The following is a 24,740-nucleotide window of genomic DNA, read 5'->3' as shown; positions in this document are numbered from 1 at the left end:
GGTACTCCAGTTTCCTTCCACAGTCCAAAAAACATGCATGTTAGGTTAACTGCCGACTCTAAACTGCCCATAGGAATGTGTGTGGTTGTTTGTCTTTGTGAGATGAGATGGGCTGGTGACCTGTCCAGGGTGTACCCCTGCCTTCCATCAGAAAGAGAGCTGGGATAGGTTCCAGCAGATCCCTGTGACCCTGGTTAAGGAATAAGCGGGTATAGAAAATGGATGGATGGATATTTACTAAAAACATGACCTCCCTTGGCCTCTGGAAGAAAATGCCACTGCATTCAAATGTTCTATACTCACATAAAAGCTGACTTGTCTGGAATACCCCCAGATTTTCTTAAAGTTAGGCTAAGTTTTGGGTTGAGGTTAAAGAAGAGAACGTTTTGCTGAAAATGAAAACTTCAATCACTGTGGAGAACTCTTTTACATGATAGGTCCAATATCCACACCCTCACTTTCCACTGAGGGAAGTCAAACTGCCCTCTCTGACTGTCTCCACTGTGTAATCTGTTTGTGGAGGGGAAATGTATTCCTCTCAAATATTAATGCACTGAGAACAGTATTTGTATGAAGACATTTTGCCCAATTACAATATTCATTGAGACATTGCTATATTTTGAACATTTTGCCCCCCCCCTTCCTTTTAGCCTGTCTTCCTTTTCATTTCAGTCTTAGTCAGTCCGAGCCACTTTGAAGTGAAAGCAAAGGCAAATATGAAAAAAGTTAGCGTCCTCTGTGAAGAGGTGCCTTTTCATTGTGGCTATTCCCTGGTCTCACCTAGCCCTGGGCATGCATGGCACTCTACCTCCAGCTGGCAGCTGGGCACTTCCCGTGCTTTTTCAAAGAGACACAGATTATCTTATAATGCTTTGAAGAGGTTGCATATGAAGAGGACAAAACAGGAGCACTTCTCTTGCCTCCAGCCTGCCAGGATGACATAAATACTAATGCGGCTAAAATTAAAACACAAAAAACACCTTGGCTCAGTGTGAGGAAGTCAGTCAGGTTGGCTAATATGATTATAGTTAATCACAGGGCAAAAGGATACGTATCGAAGGTTTGGCTCTGCAGGCGGCGTATTAACACGATGTGCAAAAATGAAGCACAGAATTACAACAGCACTTATTTTGAGTCAGCTGTGTCAAAGTTAAATTAGTTAATAGTTAACATTACATTACTAAATTTTTGATTTAGATTCATCAAGTTCAACACAATTTGTGAACATTAAACATACACTACTGAAATCTTAAGTAGCTGAACAATGTCAAATTTCATAATGGCTAGAAAGAAATGATACATAGATACAACTATCAGTGAATCAGTTTCCTTAGAAGTCAGAAACATTTCCAGCAATGAAGGAATACACTAAACCAATTATTTGGAGTATTGCATCACTGACAAAGGAAACCCATTTTATCTCCAAGATGACATGGGTTTATAGATGTATAAATAGTTCTATTATGCAATGTATTATAATTGAAATTTCATGCTCCATAGTACCTACAGCATTCTGGATAGGTAACAGCAAAATGGACCATCAAGGAAAATAGTTTAAATGTTATGGGTAATGAGTATCTATGAAGTGTTAAAACAAATACTGGGCTACTTTCCCCATACTAATATACAAATGAAATCCAGAAGTTTTTTTTTTTTTTTTTTTTTTTTGAGAAATATATCGATAAATGTTTTAGCCCTTTTGTAGCATGATCAACGACATTGTAGACTAGATAGAGTTAATGTTAGGATTAGGTTTAAACCATATAGAGAATCTAATCTTATATGTGTAAAAATAGTCTCTGACTATGAGTTAATATTGGCAATTCCAACTTGTTCATACTACTGTTGTAATGAGCTGGTGTTAAAATCAACCAGATTTACCCTTTGATGCCGGGAAGTGACTGCTATTAAGAATTGATAATGAGGGCTGATAATAGTCACATTTGGTAAGATGCTGGGCAGGCTCCATGGGGAGAAAATGTTCTAACCTTCCTGACGAATCCAAGTTAAACATTTTATTCTGCCGTAATCAAAAAGACACCACAAAAGAATAGCTGTGGTATCTGTTTCTGGTAGTCTGATTTTATTGTTACAAAATTATACAAGCACTTCAAAAACTATTCATCTTACCACAGTTAAAAGCTAACCCTAAAGACAATGCCTGTTGGTTATTCATTCACCTTTTTAGGAATGGGCTTAATTTCTTCAAAGACCCAACTGACACTGTTGGCTCAAAACTGAATTTTAAACAGCAGCTCATATCTATGAAGAGAATTTGAAACTGAAAAAGTTCACATTTTGTGAAGGGTGATGCATAAACTTCTGAAGTAACTCACACATCATCAAGAAGTACAAACGATTACTGAGGAGCATTCATGAGCTCTCTTCAAAGTAGTATGTAAATCACAATCAGGCCTTCAAAGATGCCAAAGATGAATGGAAAGCTCTAAGAGTATTTTGCAAATCAAATATTTTTAGCCTTTCTGAAGCAGTATGATTGGTGAATAATTGATTATATTGAGGAAAGCAAATAAGGGTCATTGCAGCAGAATCAAGATCAGCTTTTAGATCAGAATTTACATTTCAACATGTTTTGTTAGGCTTTTCTGACAAGGACATACACAGAAAACCTAACTCCAGGACATAGAGAGGAAATAGAAGTTTATTTTCCACACAAAAGACTGGACATATTTAGTCAACTCCCCTGACATATGAAAGGAATTAATTTTTTCATATTCTGGTGATGAAAGAAACAGCACTGAAAAGGCTTAAACCTTATGAGTACATGTTTAACTGCATTTAATACAGAGATGGAATGACAGATGAAGCTCAGTAAAAACGGGAAAAAAAACAAATAGCAAGTCAAGCAAGAAAACGTATAAAATGTCTTCATTAAGAATAAATATGTTCATTGGCGTAGCATCCCTTCTTGAATACAGACAAAAGTACACACAGGAAACATCTTTTAAAATGTACATGGGTGTACAGGGAAGAAGAGCATATGTACCTTTCTTCTTCCCACCCAGATACAAATGAGGCTTTATAAAAGCTGGAAGCTATCATAGGTTTACATTAAGATGGTGACTTAATTACAAGTATTATATCAAATGAACTTAAATCTATCCCACTACAATAAAACACCATTAAATGTCAGTTAGTATGTCTCTTGGAAAGTAAAATAATTTTTAAAAAGCCATGACACAGTAAAGGTCAAGAGAAGTCAACACTGTATATTTAAGTAGTACATAAAACTTGCTAGATGCTTAGCAACCTGTATGTGTTACCAGTTATCTTTGTTAATTTGTTACTTCTCTAAAGAAAAATGTGTAACCAGAGACATTGGTGGACACGCAGAAAATCCACATAACCTGGAGGACAAGACATCTCATTTCCTTGGCAACAAATCAGGTAAAAAGTGTCTAGTAAAGCACATTAACAGAGAAATTAAGTCAAGATGATCTATAAACAAAAAAATCCTTCATTTTTTAAGAGTAAGGCAAACCTTATCAGAACTTGGGGTAATCACTCATACACACACATAACCATTCCAGTTATCTGTTAGTGATCATCTTATTTCAAGCACTGGTATTTTTGAAAAGATGCACTACACTGCCTCACCAGATCAGGAATGGTTTTGTTTTACTTGCAAGGTCTCATTACCACAGACTAATTTTAGTTGGATATATGGCATGATAGGTGTCATGCTGATAAACAACTGGTTTATTGTTTTAACTTTACTGGTCCATGTTCCAGGTCGAAAGCACTAACAGCAGCTGGACAATTTTGATACGGTTAAATATCAGACTGATGTCCCTGGCTTCAGTGTATTTTTTCAAATACAACCAAGTGCCATTTCTTCTGTATCTGGAAAGTCTGTGGAGAGCTCGAGTACGGACAAATACTAGTTTGCCATACTTCATGAGCTTTAATTTTACATGTATAGACCTGTCCAGTCAGATCTTGCAGTGAGTGTTAGCCAAGGCGAAGGAAGTGAACAGATGGGTCAGTCCCTGATAGTGCTCCCAAACAGAAGCGTCTCAGTAGAGGTGGGTGGTCGACCGACTGAATGTGTGGTACTTCTTTTCAAACATGGAAGACAGATTGACCATGGAGGGGGAATGGTGTGCCTGTAAATGAAAAAAAGAGGAGTATAAAGAAAAAAGAAGTGCAAGAAACCTCTTAGAAGAGGAATAAGTCTTGCCTGGGGCGAAGGGGAACAGGGTACGCGGGGAAGGGCGGGGAGCAAGCAAACACACGGGCAGGAAAAAGGAAATAGAGAAACAGAGAGAGTAGAGGAGAGAGAGAAGAGACAGATGAGAGAGAGAGAGATCGACAGAGAGAGAGCGAGAGAGAGATAGCGAGACAGACAGGAGCGAGAGACATACAGAGAGACAGCGACACAGATTGAGTTACAGAGAACAGATATAGGACAGACGGTATATATACATACATACATACATATACATACATACATATATATACATACATACATATATATACATACATATATACATATATATACATACATACATATATATACATACATACATATATACACATACATATATACACATACATACACACATATATACATATATATATATATATATACATACACACACATACATATATATATATATATATATACACACACACACACACACACGTACGTGTATATATACACATACATACATACATACATACATACATACAGTGGGTAGTGGGAAGTATTCAGACCCCTTTATATTTTTCACTCTGTCATTGCAGCCATTTGCCAAAATCAAAAAAGTTCATTTTATTTCTCATTAAATATACACTCAGCACCCCATCTTGACAGAAAAAACCAGAAATGTAGAAATTTTTGCAAATTTATTAAAAAAGAAAAACTGAATTATCACAATTTAAAAGGGGTCTGAATACTTTCCGTACCCACTGTATATATATAATTAAAGCCCAGTTTGGACTGAACAGTCGACTAGAGAGCATAAATTAACTTCCAGGTTCAGCAGTATTTAGTTTGAAGTTTAGTTAGCAGGACAAGATATTACTATTTAGAACAAAGAAGTTTTGAGTATTGACTGACCCAGTCAACTCCATCCAGATTTCCAACACACAAGGTGCAACTAGGTAGATTGTTATACAAACTGCTTTGCAGTTGTGGGATTTTACGACAGAGCAAATGGTCACTAACTTAAACCAATGTGGGGGTTGAATGTTTGCTTGACCCTTTCATGTTATGTGGTTCTGTCTGTTTTATTGGTTTAGTGTTTTAGGGTAGGAAGTTGTAAATAACTGCCAACAATTGGTTTCTTTGATGGTAAGAAGACTGAAGATAGTACCTGAACAAACAATTGTTCAGGATTAGTTTGACGTATGGTATATAAACTGCTCTTGTAACACAGACGGGAGAGGACTTTCTGCAAGAACGTCCTCTCCGGGCCCGTGATTAAACTGAGATGATTCATCACACTTGTGGTTGTTTCTGAGAATTAGCAACTCTCAAACTTAAAGAAATTTCTACCACAATTTGGCGACGAGGATGGGATGGACATGCCACTGACTGGCGCCTGTTCTAGACCGAAGGAAACCACCGGTGGTAAAAGTTAAAACACTTAGAACACTAAACAATTCCGCTCCGACAAACGGAGGACCTGGATCCCGCCTGAGGTCAGAACGGGTGGCGGACAGTGGATGCTCCATTCATTTACTGAGTGAGTACAGTGTTATGAATCATTTCTTCTGTATGTTTTTTGGTATGTTTTTGGTCTGCGTCAAAGAAAACCCTAGGTGTGTGTATTTGGTAATCACGTGATCTTTGTAATCCCTCCTGGTAATGAGACCAGTGTGTCTGAGGGACAGACGCCAGATGATGAAAAAATAATCCTAAAAAACGAAAACCAAAAAAGAATAAAAAAACAAGAAACAACGAGAAAACCCCACTGGCTGAGGATTACAAACGTAAGTCTTCCTTCGGGAAGCCATATGGTTTATTAAGGAAACGACCCGTACGTGGCAAACATGAAAAAATTAAGACAGTACTGACGAAGTAAGCTCTGATTGTTAATGGAAAGTACGATATTGTTGTTTATGAAAAGTAAGCTGTTATTGTTAATGTTGTTACTGAGAAGTAAGTAATGAGGAGTAAGCTATTATTGTCTCTGAGGAGTGAGGGTATTATTGTCTATTATTCTTAGAAATAAATTGGGCGTGTGAATGTGGTGATAATTTTATAAGCTTTGTGGTGACTCCTTCAGTGTCTTGTATGCACAATGTGTGTACAATAAGGGTACGTTGCTCGGAACGAAAGTGTCATACAAACTACCTGGCTGAAGAAAGTTACCCAAAGTTAGTGTTTGTCTGATAAGATCCGACCATACGATGAGATGGGAAGATCAGAGTGAATGAGAATTTATTGTGTGTGTGTTATAAGCCCAATGAAAGTGTAAGCACCAGTCCCAGTGAGTCTAGGAATATGGGGAATAATCCGGGGAAATTAGAAATCCTATCTGACCCTCTGACAGGCCCTGCTAAAATAATGACAGAGAAATGGGGTAAATGTGCAGTTGAGGAGATTCCACTATGGCACGCCATTACTGAAGGGGTGTTTCCATTGCAAGGCACACTTAGCACAGACTGTTTGAAGCGGTGTAGAGTATTGCTGGAAGAAAGAGAAGCGGAAGTGACAAAGAAAAGAAAAGGGAAGAAAATAAATTGGCACTCTTTCCAGAAATGGGAAAGGGAGGCAGAGGTGAAAGAAAAGAAATCCACTGCAGGGTTGATGGTAAAATTAGCAAAGTCTGATGGTGAGGAAGTTAAGAAGGGAAAACAGAAACGTAGAGTAAGAAAGGGTAACCTGCCTCCTCCATATGCTGTCGCTATGCCCATGGGGGGTCCAGCAGCAGCACAGCCTATCAGAGCCCAGGTGGCTGCAGCAGCAAGTGCCCAGTCACAGGGAAGTTCAGACGAAGAACAAGAAAGTGAATCTGAACAACTCTATCCTGACCTGTCTTCTCTTTACATAACCCCTAAACCAGCGAAAACCGAGACTGAGAAAAAAACTCAAATTTCACCTGAGAAATGAAATGAAATGGACAGCATGTGGTTAAATAGAGTGAAAAATTTAAAGGGGTCTGAATACTTTCCGTACCCACTGTATCACATATGAAGAAGCTTGGGCTACAACTGACAAAGACACACTGGAAATAACCTCAGTATTAATTGGACACAACTGTGCAGCAGCTGTAGTAAGCCTCTCTAAGTCACAATTAGCTGTGTTTACAGAAAGGGGTTGTGTCCCACACACTGCATTGACAAAGCAACCATATCAGTCCTGGGAAGATATAGGTTCGTGGGTTAAAACAGCCCTAGAGGTTACAGACTGGCAGCCAGAGTGTGATGGTAGATTACATTGCAAATCATTGAACATTACATCCTGCTCCTTACATATCCTAGTACCAGTTACACGATCTATTCATAGGTTGTATTCACAGCATAAAGAACCGTTACTCCTTATGCCTCTGACGGCTGCTGAGGAAGCATTACTTTCAACAGTACCTAGCAAATTGTGGGCTACAAGTAAGTTTGATTTTGGGGAAATAAAAGGTGCAACTCCTGTTGTTGTACAGCCAAAGTCTAATTTTAGGCCTTGTAAAAAACAGTATACACTGTGTCCTGAAGCTGTTGAAGGCATTGCTCCTGTCATTCAGTCACTGATAGATAAAGGTGCTATTGTGGAATGTCCTCAGTCACCCTGCAACACCCCAATCTTGCCTGTAAAGAAACCAAATGGTAGTTGGAGGCCGGTTCAGGACCTCAGAGCCGTGAATGCAGCTGTTCACCAAGTGGCTCCTACAGTTCCAAACGTAATAACACTAGTGTCTCAAATTCCGGGGGATACTCGTTGGTATTCTGTTATTGATTTAGCAAATGCATATTTTAGCATTCCTGTTCATCCTGACTCACAGTTCTGGTTTGCATTCACTTTCAATGGTAAACGTTACACATGGACTCGCATGACCCAAGGGTTTTCTTCAAATCCTACTCTGTTCACAGTGGCAGTGGCTGAAAACCTCTCACATTGGGAGAGACCATGTGGTAGCACACTAGTGCAGTATGTTGATGATTTGTTAATATGTTCCCCAACAAAGCTAGCATGCCAAACAGACACAGTGTCTCTACTAAGTTTTCTGGCAGAAAACGGCCACAAGGTTTCAAAAGACAAATTACAACTTGTCTCACAATCTGTGCGCTATCTTGGCCATATTTTAACTCCGGAGGGTCGCAAATTGGGTCCTGAATGCATCCAAGCAATTCTGGATGTACCAAAACCGCGAAATAAAAAACAAATGATGTCATTTTTAGGATTAGCAGGCTATTGCCGTCCATGGATTCGTAACTATGCGGCGATCTCCCAACCCCTTAATGACATCACACATGGGGGAAAACATTTGGCCATGACTGACGATTTGACTTGGACTTTGACTGCTGAGACTGCTTTCACAGAACTAAAACAGGCCTTGTCAAGCACACCCTGTCTAGGACTTCCAGACCACACTAAACCATTTAATTTATATGTATCTGAACGAAATGGCTTCATGTCTGCTGTCCTCACCCAGCAACATGGTGACAAACAACGACCCATAGGTTATTATTCAAAATATCTTTCTATAACAGAGAGAGGTATGGTACCATGTTTGAGAGCAGTAGCAGCTACTACTGAAGCTGTCTTAGCTACAACTGATATTGTTGCCATGAGTCCTCTTACAGTACATGTCCCCCATGCAGTCCACTCTCTCATTCTGCAAGCAAAAACAGCTCATCTTACACCAGCTAGACAGATACACTGGCAGAATATTTTATTAACAATGTCACATGTTACTCTCAAACGCTGCACTGTTCTTAACCCTTCAACCTTGCTCCCTACAGCTGAAGACGGAGAGCCTCATTCATGCTTAGAGCTTGTAGAAGCTACAGCTAATCCACGTGATGATTTATTTGACACACCTTTGGTTAATGCTGAAGCTGTATTCTTTGTTGATGGGTCTTCAATGAGGAACCCATCAAATGGGGCACCATGTGTTGCTTATGCAGTCTGTACTGAATATGATATAATTGAAAGTGCTAGATTGCCCTCTCACTTATCAGCTCAGGCTGCAGAGTTGTTTGCCCTAACCAGAGCTTTCATTTTGGGTACCGGAAAACGCATCACAGTCTACATTGACTCTCAATATGCATTTAATGTTTGTCACAACTTCCATGCTTTGTGGAAGAACAGAGGTTTCCTCACCTCAACGGGTAAACCTATTGCTCACAGAATTCTCATTATTAATCTTCTGAATGCCTTATTGCTCCCTACTTCAGTAGCAGTGTGTAAATGCCAGGCCCACACTGGTGCTACTGATCACATCTCGCAGGGGAATGCAACTGCGGATGGAGCAGCTAAGGCAGCAGCAAATTCACCTGTCTCCCCAATTCTACAGATGCCCCTGTCTATTCAGGAAAATGTTTTTTCCCTTGATGATGTCTCCTTATTACAGACAGGAGCTGATGTGGGTGAGCAAACTGCCTGGAAAAGAAAAGGGTGCACACAACTTCCCTCGGGTATCTGGGTTAGCCCTACTGGGCTCCCGGTGCTCCCTAGATCCATATTTCCCTTCTTGGCAAAATTGACTCATGGGCCTGACCATGCGTCAAAAGGGGGGATGGTGGATATTGTAAATAGATTTTGGTATGCACCAGGATATTTCAGTGTTTTCTGAAAATTTTTGTAAAAAATGTGTGATTCACTCTCATTCCTGACAATTCTGATAATATGACAAATGTTATAGCAACATTACAACGGATTCGGGATGCTTTTGGGCCATCCGAATCTTCGGGTTTCAGTTTTAGAAATTGGTTATCAGATAAGTTTGGTCCTTGGGGTGCTGGAATTGTGCAAATTTTAATCCCTGTAGTTATTATGTTTAGTATGCTCATGTGTTTTTGTACATGTGCACTCACTTGCATGCGGGCCCTGATGTATAAATGGTTAGGAGGAGTACTTGGAGGAGAATACACTTCACTTTATGTTAGCTTACCAACTGAATCGACAAATACTGCTGAAATACAGTTAAATGATTGGGCCCCGGGAAACCCATACAATGACAGTGATCTAGATATGGAAAGACCCTGATTAATGATGTAACATTTTGTTAATGTCTTGTCTTGAATGTGTTGACACTGTGTCAAAAGGGGGGAATGTGGGATTTTACGACAGAGCAAATGGTCACTAACTTAAACCAATGTGGGGGTTGAATGTTTGCTTGACCCTTTCATGTTATGTGGTTCTGTCTGTTTTATTGGTTTAGTGTTTTAGGGTAGGAAGTTGTAAATAACTGCCAACAATTGGTTTCTTTGATGGTAAGAAGACTGAAGATAGTATCTGAACAAACAATGTGGGGGTCTGTTCAGGATTAGTTTGACGTATGGTATATAAACTACTCTTGTAACACAGACGGGAGGGGACTTTTTGCAAGGACGTCCTCTCCGGGCCCGTGATTAAACTGAGATGATTCATCACACTTGTGGTTGTTTCTGAGAATTAGCAACTCTCAAACTTAAAGAAATTTCTACCACACAGTCAAGTGTGCATATGAAGAACAAGGTCAGTTTATGTGCTCCAGCATCATTTGCAAAAAGACAAACACCGGCACCCCTCTGCTTTCCAAGCCAAACTGTGGCAACTTTTCCCATCACAACCACACTTCAGTAGCTTCCCACCTGGCTTTTTACACTTACATCTATGCACACGCGCGCGCACGCAGCAACCATTATATGTTAGCAAGTGGTGCTTGAGGGATTCAGAAAGTGGATGATTTGGACAAAAAAAAAAAAAAAAAAGAATAGATTAACAGGCTGCCTTAACTTGAGAGGACGGCCATGTCAAGGACAGCACTGGATATAATTCAACATATCGAACTCTCATTAAACACCTGTCATAACTTCAATTCTAATTTACACTTGTGTTATGCAAATGTGTATGAAAACATCTGAGACTTGGCCAGTCTACAGACACACTCACACACATCAAAAAACTCCAAGCCTTATTCTTATTCCAAGATATACTCCCAATGTCCTGCAGAGGTGTTCTACTCTCAACACTGAATTTTACCCATAAGGGGATTTTAACCGGAGTGAATTACTGAGGGGATGATCACAACTGACTTTTACTGGCTCCACAGGCTGTACATCAAACCTGAGGGAGTGGCACCAATGCCATTAGTCTATGAAAGACTGCATAAAGAAATGAGATAACATGTGAGGAGGGCATGCTAGTCTCATTTTACTCTGCCAACCTGCCCTAAAGTCACTAACAGCGCAGTGTGGCATCATCGCTGCAGTACCAGCAGGGGGGCATTTGCATTTTAATTCTATCACCCACCAGTTGTGTGCACCACATGGCTTAAGTGAATTTGGTGGAGCCCATAAAAATGGCTCAGAAATGCCCACTTAACTTTAACAGTTGTTGAAAATAATCCTGTATCACAGTATACTATAAAACATACATAAAACAGTCAGACAGCTGATATATTCTGTAAACTTTTAGAGGAGAGGTATACAGTGGGTACGGAAAGTATTCAGACCCCTTTAAATTTTTCACTCTTTGTGTCATTGCAGCCATTTGCCAAAATCAAAAAAGTTCATTTTATTTCTCAATGTACACTCAGCACCCCATCTTGACAGAAAAAAACAGAAATGTAGAAATTTTTGCAAATTTATTAAAAAAGAAAAACTGAAATATCACATGGTCATAAGTATTCAGACCCTTTGCAGTGACACTCATATTTAACTCACATGCTGTCCATTTCTTCTGATCCTCCTTGAGATGGTTCTGCTCCTTCATTGGAGTCCAGCTGTGTTTAATTAAACTGATTGGACTTGATTAGGAAAGGCACACACCTGTCTATATAAGACCTTACAGCTCACAGTGCATGTCAGAGCAAATGAGAGTCATGAGGTCGAAGGAACTGCCCAAGGAGCTCAGAGACAGAATTGTGGCAAGGCACAGATCTGGCCAAGGTTACAAAAGAATTTCTGCAGCACTCAAGGTTCCTAAGAGCACAGTGGCCTCCATAATCCTCAAATGGAAAAAGTTTGGGATGACCAGAACTCTTCCTAGACCTGGCCGTCCAGCCAAACTGAGCAATCGTGGGAGAAGAGCCTTGGTGAGAGAGGTAAAGAAGAACCCAAAGATCACTGTGGCTGAGCTCCAGAGATGCAGTAGGGAGATGGGAGAAAGTTCCACAAAGTCAACTATCACTGCAGCCCTCCACCAGTCGGGGCATTATGGCAGAGTGGCCCGACGGAAGCATTTCCTCAGTGCAAGACACATGAAAGCCTGCATAGAGTTTGCCAAAAACCACATGAAGGACTCCCAGACTATGAGAAATAAGATTCTCTGGTCTGATGAGACCAAGATTGAACTTTTTGGCGTTAATTCTAAGCGGTATGTGTGGAGAAAACCAGGCACTGCTCATCACCTACCCAATACAATCCCTACAGTGAAACATGGTGGTGGGAGCATCATGTTGTGGGGGTGTTTTTCAGCTGCAGGGACAGGACGACTGGTTGCAATTGAAGGAAAGATGAATGCGGCCAAGTACAGAGATATCCTGGAAGAAAACCTCTTCCAGAGTGCTCAGGACCCCAGACTGGGCCGAAGGTTCACCTTTCAACAGGACAATGACCCTAAGCACACAGCTAAAATAACAAAGGAGTGGCTTCGGAACAACTCTGTGACCGTTCTTGACTGGTCCAGCCAGAGCCCTGACCTAAACCCAATTGAGCATCTCTGGAGAGACCTGAAAATGGCTGTCCACCAACGTTCACCATCCAACCTGACAGAACTGGAGAGGATCTGCAAGAAAGAATGGCAGAGGATCCCCAAATCCAGGTGTGAAAAACTTGTTGCATCATTCCCAAGAAGACTCATGGCTGTACTAGCTCAAAAGGATGCTTCTACTCAATACTGAGGACAGGGTCTGAATACTTATGACCATGTGATATTTCAGTTTTTCTTTTTTAATAAATTTGCAAAAATTTCTACATTTCTGTTTTTTTCTGTCAAGATGGGGTGCTGAGTGTACATTAATGAGAAATAAAATGAACTTTTTTGATTTTGGCAAATGGCTGCAATGACACAAAGAGTGAAAAATTTAAAGGGGTCTGAATACTTTCCGTACCCACTGTATTCTTATCTAATCAAGATTTTCACAGGTGAACCCAAATCTAATCCCAGACACATCTGACAGAACATGTAAGCAAACAAAAAGCATCTCATCAAGATTTGGAGTAACATCAAATACTTTTGTACACAAGAGATGATTTTTTTTAAAAATTTTGATCTTTGATCTTTTTGATCAAGGTTCAAAAATGAAGAAGGTACACTTTGAAGAGCAATTCTACATGCTTATGTTATGGGGCTACAAAAGAGCAATGCACTTTGCAACTATTGACTGACTACCTTTTTATATAAATCAGATGCTGAATATTTAAATCAACTCTGCATATAATGCCATTCAGTATAACACTTACCAGTAAGTTTTAAATCATTACAGGCATCCTTAAAGTACCCTACAAAATCCCATATATCCTAATAAAACTTGACTGTAGGAATCTAGACTAGACTTTTAAGGGTAATGATGGTTTAATACTTACATTTTGTGGAGTCCCTATTATCAATTTTATGTGAAATAGTGGCACAATTTCATCTAACCTTATGAGAAACAGACTGACAAAGAAACCTCAGTATGTCAATGAGGTGAATCTGGGACAAAAACATGCTCAATGACTCACCATCACAAGCGCTTAAAATATAGGACAGATTACAGGTGACCTGCCATTGACCAGAGGACAGCTCAGAAGATAGATTGACTCCCATGATCACACTGACATTTTATTTTTTTGAGTTGTTTTGGCATAAACTAGCTAAAACATCTCCAATTAAAGTCTTGCCATGACATTTGAATTTTATTTTTTTCAACTGGAATTTAAACTAATCTATGCATTTAAAACAACGATATCTAAAAGCCACCTTAAACCTAGTTAATGGCCAGTAATGTGACCGAGTAATGATCAAAACAACCCTCTATGTTCATGGATTTGCCTGTACTCAGAGCAAAAGAAAATATTCTATATTTTACAGCATGCTTTTAAAAGGAGTCATTTCTCTTGAGGGGAAGCAAGATTCCACTTGGACAATACTACTTCCAGTTCTACACCAGCCCAGCTCCATTACACTCTTTTGAATATGTATGTAAAGAAATACTGAATATCAGCCACCTAGTGAGAACATTCCAAGCCACCACCAATAACCCATGTGATTCAGAGAAACAGTGGTATTCCAAATCAACTCTTACAACTGATGCCCTTTATCCTTTCGCCCATCTTAAGTGCAGAGAAAAATTATAACCACACTGAATATTTCTAACCCCATTGTATTAAACCATTTGAGGTCATAGTTATGTAGTGGGCCCTGTTTTTGATAGCATTGTTGCAGGGTCTCAGTTTCTGGGATGTTGATTTGGAACTCCAAATGCACCAGTTCCATATAGATGTTCAAAGCACAGAACAGGGTGTAAACCATTAGACTCATTTGAAATGGTACTGGTGCCCTTCTATTTGAGATAAGATAATAATTGCTCACATGTGGTTCCAGAAATGAGCTTATCGGTGGCTTAGAGCAGAGTCTCCCTGCGAGGACTGGTCAGGACAGCCTTGCCTGGGCCCTGGGGGACTTGGGTATCACTGCATGATTCAGAAAAGGTCCCACCTTTGACACTGGGAGATGGAAGAGCCAGGGACCTTGGCTGAGACCCTAAAGAAGGAAGGTGCCTGGACACATGTTGGCTAGATTTTAGCTGGGGGTTTTTGGAGTTGAGCAGAGTGGAGTTTTGTATAGCTGGAATGGAAGTGGAATTGAGATAGTTTGAAGAGGTGGACTGTTGAGATGTAGTTAGGCTTGAATAAGGTTGTACAGATTCTGTCAATAATGGAGCATAAAGGACAGACTTGGACTCTTGGCTGCTAGGGCAATAGTTGGGGCAAAGGCTTTGGCACAGCTCATCAGTCACACTGAGACCAGGATTATGGGGGGGGTTTCGAGCTGGGCTGCAGGGGGTACGGATATACACAGGGACCCTGGCTCTGACAGGAGGGTGGTCCAGAGAATTAGAGCGTTGTACCACAGCACTGCTCCTGCTAGAATCACTCAAACTGAATGTGGAGGTAGAGCGAGACATCTAGAGTACATAAAGAGGAGACAAATATAGAGCAGAGATTAACATATCAAATATAAGACAAAGGGAGAGAATAAACATGATAAAATAAAATACAGGGAGAGAGGAAATCCTCAGAAACACTTGACTTCATCTAGACTATACAATGGAAGGGACCACAGAAATGTCAGGTTTTATATTTTCAGGCAAAACAGAGGAGCAGCATTTGTAGAAGAAAATTTAAGAAGACTAGCACTTTAGATTTAAATTCAAAAGGCAAAAAGAAAAGCCTACAATGTACAAATAATTCAATTATTGTTTTCTTTTAAACCTGTGTTTAATAATTTAAGTGTTTTGTTCAACCAGGTGACTGTAGGCTGTTTAGCAAGATATAACATGTACAGCCTTCAAAAGTTCTCAAATTTAAAACAAATTAACTGCAAACTGCATTTCCAACCAGCTCATGAAGTCAATATTGGCTTAATTAGCCTGCTAACTACAGTTGTGACAATAGCATTCCATGGTGTTTTATCAAATCTGAACCACCCACTGAATCCAAAGCCCCTATGGATACTTTAAGTAGGTGGAGAACACACTTTTTAATAACAAAACAAAATTAAGGTATTTTGTGTAAGAAAATACATAACTTAACATTAGGTTCTTCTAATCATCTCACTGGACATTTTAAATGCATTTCAATGACCAGCACAGCACTGGCACTACAGGACAATAACAGAGCCGCCTCCTCACTGGTGTCTATGGTGCTACTGCAGAAGTCATACAAGCACAAGTAAAATCTACACAGAAAATAAAATGAATTTTACTTTCTCATCACTGAATGTTACTTAAAGGTACTCTGCATATTTGCTTTTCAGGCGCTAGGTGCTCTAGAGAGACTCAAAACAAATCCATGCTATAAGACTCCTTACTCTCTGTCCCTTCCTTCTGAAGCTTTAACATGAACTACAGATGCCTGGTTGCAAAAAAGGCAAAATGAGCAGTCTCCAGTCCAAAGCTAGCATTAGCTAACTAACGAGTCCCATCTCCTGTGGCAGCACTGCAGTTGCGTAATGTCAAGTGATGAGGGTTGAGAGTTTAGCAATGTCAAATTGTACATGATTTGGTTTGTCACCAAAAATAATCCCATATGGTGAAATACAGTTATGGCCAAATTAAAAGTGAAAAATGACCTTTGGTGGATGAAAACATCCCAAACAGTACATAAGGGTTAATTGTATATGTAGGTGAGTCTTTTTATTTGATGACTCCTCTAGTGAGGAAAATAAACTAATGAAATGAAAAAAACATAAATAAAAGTATCAGTAATTCATTAGTTAAGAAAAACATGCATTTTGCCAACTTGATTCAAAATGGAACCTGCTATCTGACCTCTGTTGTCATTTTAGCCAGAAAAATTGACAGTTCCTGGTTTGAAATCTACTGCCAATTATTTCACAAATTAGGCAAAAACGTCAAATTAAAAAGAGGTAGAAATTAAACATTGTATGCCACCTCCAACAAATGCATAACTTAGCAGTCTTCATTAGCCAGACTTAGATCAGCTGGACTAAATTTATCACTGTGATGGACCAGCTCTTTTGGTATTAAAGGAACTGGATAGAGGCAAATTAAAAAAAGAGAATCCTTTACAAAATTAAAAAAACAAAAAAAACAAAAACAAAACAAAACACACAGTTGTACCACTACTGACTACCTGATTAATTTCACAACTTGAGCTCAGGATGTTATCAGGCATTTTGGGACTGGCAGAACCTTTTAGTAGTTCTTAGGACCTTTGGAGGAAGTTTCCCCGTTATGCATCTCCACACCGTAGGAAATGAGAACACTTCTTAGAATGCTGTTTTCAGGGACTTTTTTTTTTGGCTTCTATTTTGGAGTAGGTACTTTTCCAGTACAAGAGGAACTAGTTGCTGATCTTGAGTGACGTATGTTGATTCGTCAAAACGTCAACGCGAGACAATGCAGCAATGACACCCACCGTTTTAATTGGTGCATGGCTAAATGTTAGAGTGGAAATCAACTTTGGACATTTCTGGCTGCTTACAAATTACAAAAACAGGCATGTTTAGGCTTAGGTGTTAAGCTTTATATATGTGACTAAAAATAGTGCATGCATTTTTGTTATTTGTCAAAAAAGGGAGTACTCATCAGGTACCATGAAAATGGTGATGAGCTGCCAAAATACACCACATATACATCAATTGGAAAAAGGTAAAAAAAAAAAAAAAGAAAAAAAAAAAGATGTATGCACTTGCAGAAGCCTGAATACAAACAGACAAGACAAATAAGACACACTTTAACTTAGTGTGGCCATACCATCAGTACAGCTTATATTGTCTTCCGAGTGACAGACTGATGATTTCTTCAGAAAGGTAAACAGAAAGACTTACAGCTAGTGTGGAGCTGCTGCCAACACGATTTTCACAACTCAACTTCTGGCTTTTCTCATCTGGAGTATTGTTGGCCATGAACGCCCTCTGGATCACACGCTTTGGGGTCTTAGTGAAAGAAAATGCCCGCGTCACCTGCCACACACAAACACCCAAAAAGTTACTAATTAATATGATCTGTCTTGTAGGTCTTTATTTTGAGCATCAGTAAATAAGAAAACACGCATTTTGTTTCTTTTTAATTGCATCAGTGCTGAGGCCATTCATGCATCTCATCTACTTGTCTGTGCTGCAAGTTATGCTTATGGATTCGTTACTTGTTAGTGGTTCAAGTTAGGACTGTGATATGTAAAAGACATAACATAGGTTGTATCACTTGTTATCTCATAGGGAACTTAAACATATCTACAGACTGAACAGACTATGCACTGATCTGAAATCTAAGCTTATCATCTTGAAGTATCACCTCGGGATAGGACAAGTGAGCCCACAGAGGTCCAATGAACAGTGTGGGGATTGTACTTTATCAGTTTTCTCCTGCACTTAGTACTTATTACCCTTATTGCTCACACTAGGTAATAGATGTCAATACAAATAACTGCAATGGTGAGAATGAACTTTTAATTTCTACCCTGTGATCCTTAAGTGGATGCGCACAGTTCAAGCATCTGCCACTGACCTTCCATGCATAGGTATAACGGACAACAGTATTTCTCAAGCTATGCAAAATGATGATGTATTTTTTAAAATAAATAATATTTCTAAATGTATAAATAATGAAAAAATCCACAATTTCATTACAGGACATGCATTTACAATTTAGCCTAGAATGTGCATTTTATGCAATTTTGAACTCAAGGGAGCATAATCTGTGAACAGTATTAAATGTAGAAGTTCCCAGGGAAAGCTTCTCAAACATTTTATGTAACAATGATATTTATGTGATACAAACCGACTTTGGACTGTATTAATTGGAAGATCAGTGCCTATATCCAGCCCTATAAATTATGTATGATTTATTAAAAAAGTAGAGTGCAAAATTTGAACAAAAACATACATTAAAAAGACAATTTCCATGTAAATTTTTTTTTCCCTTTATAGTGAAATGATAAATTTATCATATTACAAGTAGCCTCGTCATTCAGTTTGGCAGGACTAAAATAACACCTTAAATTGCTAGGTCATTTTTTCAACATATTAATGTGTCGTATTGACATCTTAAAAACCAACTTACCAGCAAAGACATGTAATAAGCTATCATCTGCCAATGCATCAAGCTGGCTGATTCTTCTGTCAGGCATAACTAATGACAAAAGCTGAATTTACTCTTCTGTGTTACTGCATGTGTGAGACCATAGGCATACCTAATTCAGTCAGTTGCACAGTTGTAGCATTTATACTGCAAACATCAACAGTTTGGATAAGGAGTGCTCAAACAACAAAGCAATGCCACGATACAAAAAATATGACTTTGATACCAATACCTCCCTGAATATTTCAGTACCAATATTGAAACGATACCACATCAAAAAAGTAAATTATCAGGAAAAATAATGGAATTATAGTTGACAGGACATGGAACTTAATAAAGAAGAAATATTCACAAGGTCTATGCCAGGGTGCTGAAGAGGAGGATCCGGCCAATGGAAGAACAATGCGATTTTCGTCCCGGTCGTGGAACACTGGACCAGCTCTATACCCTCTTCAGGGTGTTCAAGGGTTTGTGGGAGTTCACAACCAGTTCACATATGTTTTGTGGACTTGGAGAAGGCATTTGACCGCATCGCTTGCAACATTCTGTGGGAGGTGCTCTGGGAGTATGGGGTGTGGGGGTCTTTGTTAAGGGCTATCCGGTCTCTGTACAACTGGAGCAGGAGCTTGGTTCGTATTGCCGGCAGTAAGTCCGACCTGTTTCCAGTGCATGTCAGACTCCGGCAGGACTGCCCTTTGTCACAGGTTCTGTTCACTATTTTTACGGACAAAATTTCTAGGCGCAGCTAAGGGCCGGAGGGAGTCCGGTTCGGGCACCACAGGATTTCATCTCTGCTTTTTGCAGATGATGCTGTCCTGTTGGCTCCATCGAGCCAGAACCTTCAGCGTGCACTGGGGCAGTTTGCAAATGAGTGCTAAGCAGTTGGGATGAGAATCAGAACCTCCAAGTCCAAGGTTCTCAACCGGAAAAAGGTGGCTTGCCATCTACAGGTCAGGGGAGAGATCCTGCCTCAGGTGTAGGAGTTTATGTATCTTGGGATCTTGTTCATGAGTGAGGGAAGGACGAATTGTGAGATTGACAGACAGATCGGTGCATCGGCAACAGCAATGCAGGCGATGAACCGGTTCATTGTGGTGAAGAAGGAGCTGAGCTGAAAGACGAAGCGCTCTATTTACCAGACAATCTACATTCCAACTCTCACCTATGGTCATGAGCTCTGGGTCATGACGGAAAGGACAAGATCTCAGATACAAGCGGCTGAAATGAGCTTCCTTCGCAGGGTGGCTGGGTGCTCCCTTAGAGATAGCATAAGAGCTCGGTCAACCGGGAGGAGCTCGGTCAACCAGGAGGAGCTCGGAGTAGAGCCGCTGCTCCTCCACATCGAAGGAGGGAAGCCAGCTGAAGTGGCTCGGGCATCTGTACTGGATGCCTTCTGGGTGCCTCCCTGGGGAGGTGTTCCGGGCATGTCCCACAGGGAGGAGGCCCCGGGAAAGACCCAGGGCATGCTGAAGGGACTATGTCACGGCTAGCCTGGGAACACCCCGGTGTCCCCCCAAATGAGCTGGAGGAAGTGTCCAGGGAAAAGGAAGTGTCCAGGGAAAAGGAAGTGTCCAGGGAAAAGGAAGTGTCCAGGGAAAAGGAAGTGTCCAGGGAAAAGGAAGTCTGGGCATCCCTGCTTAGGCTACTGCCCCACAACCTGGCCCCAGATAAGCGGAAAAAGATAGATGGATATTTGTGTTGTGGACAATGTGAAAAGAGGCCATAAAACAACAGGAGCAAATTATGTTGGTCACACTGGTAAGTTAATAGCTAAAATAGCTTTTCATCAAATGCTTATGAGATGAGGTATAATAGTTTTTAACAGCAAGTCACTGTGTAAGTATGATTGTTCAGTTGTAAATATGAAGGTTGAAATGATTATATTAAGACTGAGTATTTTGAGTTTGCTCACGTAAAAAACAAATCAATATTTGACATCAAGGTTGCTTACAAATCTTGGTAAGATAGTTTAAAAAAAAAAAAAAAAAAGAGCCTCACTATGGCAATTGAGGTAATGAAAAAATTAGGGCAGGTCTCTGTAATTACATTTATTTTGAGGAGCACTGATGTCCGTAAAAGAAACCAATGTGCTGAAGCTGAAAAAAAAAAAAAAAAAAAATAGGAGTTATCTTTTTTAAAGCAATAACATTAATACATCTCTTTTTGAAAATGTAAACAATAAACATTAAATACACAGGGGAAAATTGCTCCTTAAACTGCATCTTAAAAAGCTGTGCAGAGCAGTTTAAGACAAAAAAAAAAAAAAAAAAAAAAAAAAAAAAAGAAATCTGAGCAGATCTCAATCCCACTCCATAGGTTGGTAATTACAGAATCACACCATAGGGGTAATTCAGCATGAAGCGGTTTGTATATTTAGAAATCTTATGATTAGGACTACAATTTATTGATTTATGTCAATCTGAAACTAGAGTTGTCCGCAAATAGGGATTTTCAGAGCAAAATTTTTGTTTTTATCTCGTGTGGTTGTAGTGCATGTTTTTTTCTTACTAGAGATACAGTGTTTAAGGGAGGTTAACCATGAAAAAGTGATTCTTCTGCCTTTACCTTTTTAGAAGTTTTCTTAATGGCCCTGGAGGCTTTGCTCAGGGTACTGTCCATATCCTTGGTGCTGACCTGGAGTGAATCTGGGTCCGTACACTGTATCATATCTTCCTGGTTAAAACACAGACACAGCCTCAAACTCAATATGGCAGATGATGACTAAGTGTGCAATTTACATAATAAGTGACAATACATATTTTCCTGTAAAAACATTTTCAAGAGGGGATGTGTAGTAGAACTCACACATTGCATTTATTTCCCTTTACCCCTCACAATGCTGAGGGTTTTCTAACAAGCAGGGCTCTATCTCATTGGTATTCATATTACAGTGCTGACCTAGTGAAAACACCATTACAAATGCAGCTGCGAGGTGGCATGACCAGAGGCCTACATCGCCCTCTGCTGTATGCTCTGCTAAATACATCTGCCATCCTAAAACAAGTCTGTATTCTATTATTTGCCCAAACGATTAAAGAATATATTGGCAGTAGTCTAGGATTTTATTACTCTCAAAAGAAATCCCTTCAAAAGACCAAAACTAATGACAAATAACTAACATTTCTTGCCTGTTCATTCCTCTGCACCAGAGCTTTCATTATCAAAAAACAATTTTAAAAAAGGACATATGTCAATGTACCACAAAATAGATGTGTTATATGCTACTGTATGTTTAAGTCACATTTTTTATTTTGATTAAATTCCAAAATACATTATAAATACATTACATATACTAAAATCATGGGAATTACTGGGCCGATCAATCCAAATCCATTTTACTGATTAGGAAAATATGTGAAGTGGCTTCATTATAATAAGATCTAATCCAAATGTCAGTCTATATGTACTATTTTAATAATCGATTAATCAGTCGATTATGATTTTGATTAACCAGATTTTTACAAAAGAATATAGAAGTCTTTTCAATGACTTGTTAAAATATGAACCTTAAATGAGCTTGCTACCCATGTAATAAAATTAAAATCAACAAATTATTTTTATGTGTGATATTTAAACAGATATTAAATTTTATCACATTAAAAAATTTGCTTAACTAGAATTTCACACTTAAAAAGTAGGTGGTGCATTAACCCTAATGAAGTGACATGCACTTAAACATTGCTAGACATTATCATGATGAGCTGCATGTAAAAACGCTATTGTCCCAGGAATACAGACCAGACATTAGCCAGACTTTGCTCCTAAAAGTTTGCCTGTAAGAAGTCTGGGAACTATCATTTTGTGTGCCAACGGTGGATGGGAGCAGAGAGACATTTCCCGGTGATCTGCGGGCGATAACATGACAGCAGGATAAGTTGACATACTGTCACAATCCTCACATCAAGCACGATTTTCACTCTCGCCACAGTGCCAAAAGTCATAGCATTTCTAAACGACGCACATAGCGATCATAGTGCATAGCAACTGTCCACCTGCTTCTCCACCAGCATCGCTCACATTTGGAGTGGCCTGGGATTGAGTCAAAAATTCCCAGCCTGAATCAATGTCTCAGTCCGCCCTTTGTGTAAGCTTCACTGTGTCACTGACATTACATAAAACAGAATCTGCCTGCTCAGAGAGACACACAAATTACTGTGCCAATTATTGTCAAAACCATAAACATTTTACTGGATGCCTGATCATCTGACCACATAAAAACAATAGAAGGCACCACCACTACCCACATAACACTGTAAAAATTGTTTAATTATGGAAAACATGATTTTCGATCTTCTCCACTTTTGCCATTTTCATCTCTGCAGCTGCTCACCGTGTCAGTGTGCCGCTGCAAACAGCTACATCCCTAGATCTAACTAGTTGATAAATACATTTCTGGCCAACTTTTAATAACCGAATGTGGTCAATTTTTATTAGTTGTTCCAGCCCTATTAACGATAATTTGTTTCCGGACAAGTAACTCATCCCTCACACACACATACCCCAAGCCTGACAAATGCAGCAATCAATAGTCTGTACTTGTAAAATTATTATAACAGCATGTAACTGACACTATTATAATGTCAGTAACAGAGTGCCAATCCGTGTTACTATATTCTGGAGTTAATGATGGGGATAAGGTGAGACCGACTTATTTTTGGAGGGGAAAAGTAACCTGATACAGATGAATACATTTTCTTAATGTACTTCTGCTGGTTGTTATTCCTAGCCTACATTCTTCATAGGCTAATTTAGGTATAGTTAGTATAATAAGAAATACACCGAAGAAACTTATATGATTTTTTTCTGTTCAACAAGGTGGTTTTTGCTAAAAGTGACTAATAATCCGGTGCGACTTATAGTAGAGAAAATATGGCACTTATGTGTCTGTACAACTACATACAGTCTTTTCTTTGAGTGGGTGTGGGTGTGGGGGTGTGGGTGTGTGTGTGTGTGTGTGTGTGTGTGTGAGAGACTTCTCACCGCATCAGCCCTGCAAATGGTGTTGGCAATGTGGCGACAAAGTGTTCGCAGCCAGGTGCTTTTAATGGTTTCCTCTCCAGCCAGTTGGAAGCTGAACAGCAAGTTCTCATGTTCAGTCGGAGGGTGAACCACCAAGGCGAAGGCATTCACACATTCTGAAGGGAGGATGCAAAGGAGCAACAAAAAGACAGACAGTTAAAGAGTAAGAAAGAAGACGAGCGACAAAACAAAAGGACGGAAAATCATCGAGAGAATATTGCAATGAAGAGAACGACACAAAAGGGCATGATAATGATTGCAGGGGCAGATGTGGGGTGTTGGACAAGGAGATGAGAGACAGGGAAAAGAAAAAAATTGAACCTCAGTGCTTCATCCTAAGTGTAAACATCAACCATCACCATTCCCTGACTCCATTTACCAATGAACTTTTTTTCTCACATAAAACAGGGGTGGACAAAAAGGAAACACCAAACCGTAATCTACACCAAAATGCACACTCATCTTTGTCAGTGTATAATACTGTATGATTGTATGTGAGTTCCTAGAGGTTCTCTATAGATAGGAAAAATTGTAGGAGTACAGAGTAAAGGAGGGAGTCACATAGTACCCAAATATTTTAATATCTACTTTCTGATTAGCAAGGGCATAAAAGGTATGGTGGAGTCACCGCAAACGATTTCCATCTTAGTTGCCTTCATACAGCGTTGCTTATCCTCCCAAGGTTTAAAGATTCTCCTTCTCTGTTATTACTATCCAGAAGTCTCACGTTTCTAATAGATTTTCCCCGCTCAGCGACACACCCACTGAGAAACTGACTCTGATAATTGGCGATTCCATAGTCAG

At 39.6% G+C, this 24,740-nt stretch overlaps 1 protein-coding gene across 4 annotated transcripts in view; it reads right to left on the bottom strand.

Annotated features, from left to right (window-relative positions):
• Positions 1 to 2,495: 2,495 nt before the first annotated feature.
• The window catches only part of ect2 (epithelial cell transforming 2), a 57,030-nt gene continuing 34,785 nt past the window's right edge, over positions 2,496 to 24,740 (bottom strand). Inside the window, exons 22-26 of one of the 4 annotated variants that reach the window (XM_026305468.1) lie at positions 23,898 to 24,052; positions 21,483 to 21,590; positions 17,666 to 17,800; positions 14,684 to 15,278; positions 2,496 to 4,127 (exon numbers count right to left, since the gene is read on the bottom strand). In XM_026305468.1, coding sequence (XP_026161253.1) covers positions 14,715 to 15,278; positions 17,666 to 17,800; positions 21,483 to 21,590; positions 23,898 to 24,052 — 962 coding nt within the window. In that variant the 3' untranslated portion in view covers positions 2,496 to 4,127; positions 14,684 to 14,714. The remainder of the gene's footprint in view (positions 4,128 to 14,683; positions 15,279 to 17,665; positions 17,801 to 21,482; positions 21,591 to 23,897; positions 24,053 to 24,740) is intronic. The other 3 variants (XM_026305469.1, XM_026305470.1, XM_026305471.1) reach the window with 3 other exon arrangements.

This window comes from Mastacembelus armatus, chromosome 4 (genome assembly GCF_900324485.2).
Source record: "Mastacembelus armatus chromosome 4, fMasArm1.2, whole genome shotgun sequence".
NCBI classification, from domain to species: Eukaryota; Metazoa; Chordata; class Actinopteri; order Synbranchiformes; family Mastacembelidae; genus Mastacembelus; species Mastacembelus armatus.
This window is presented reverse-complemented; position numbering and strand designations above follow the sequence as displayed.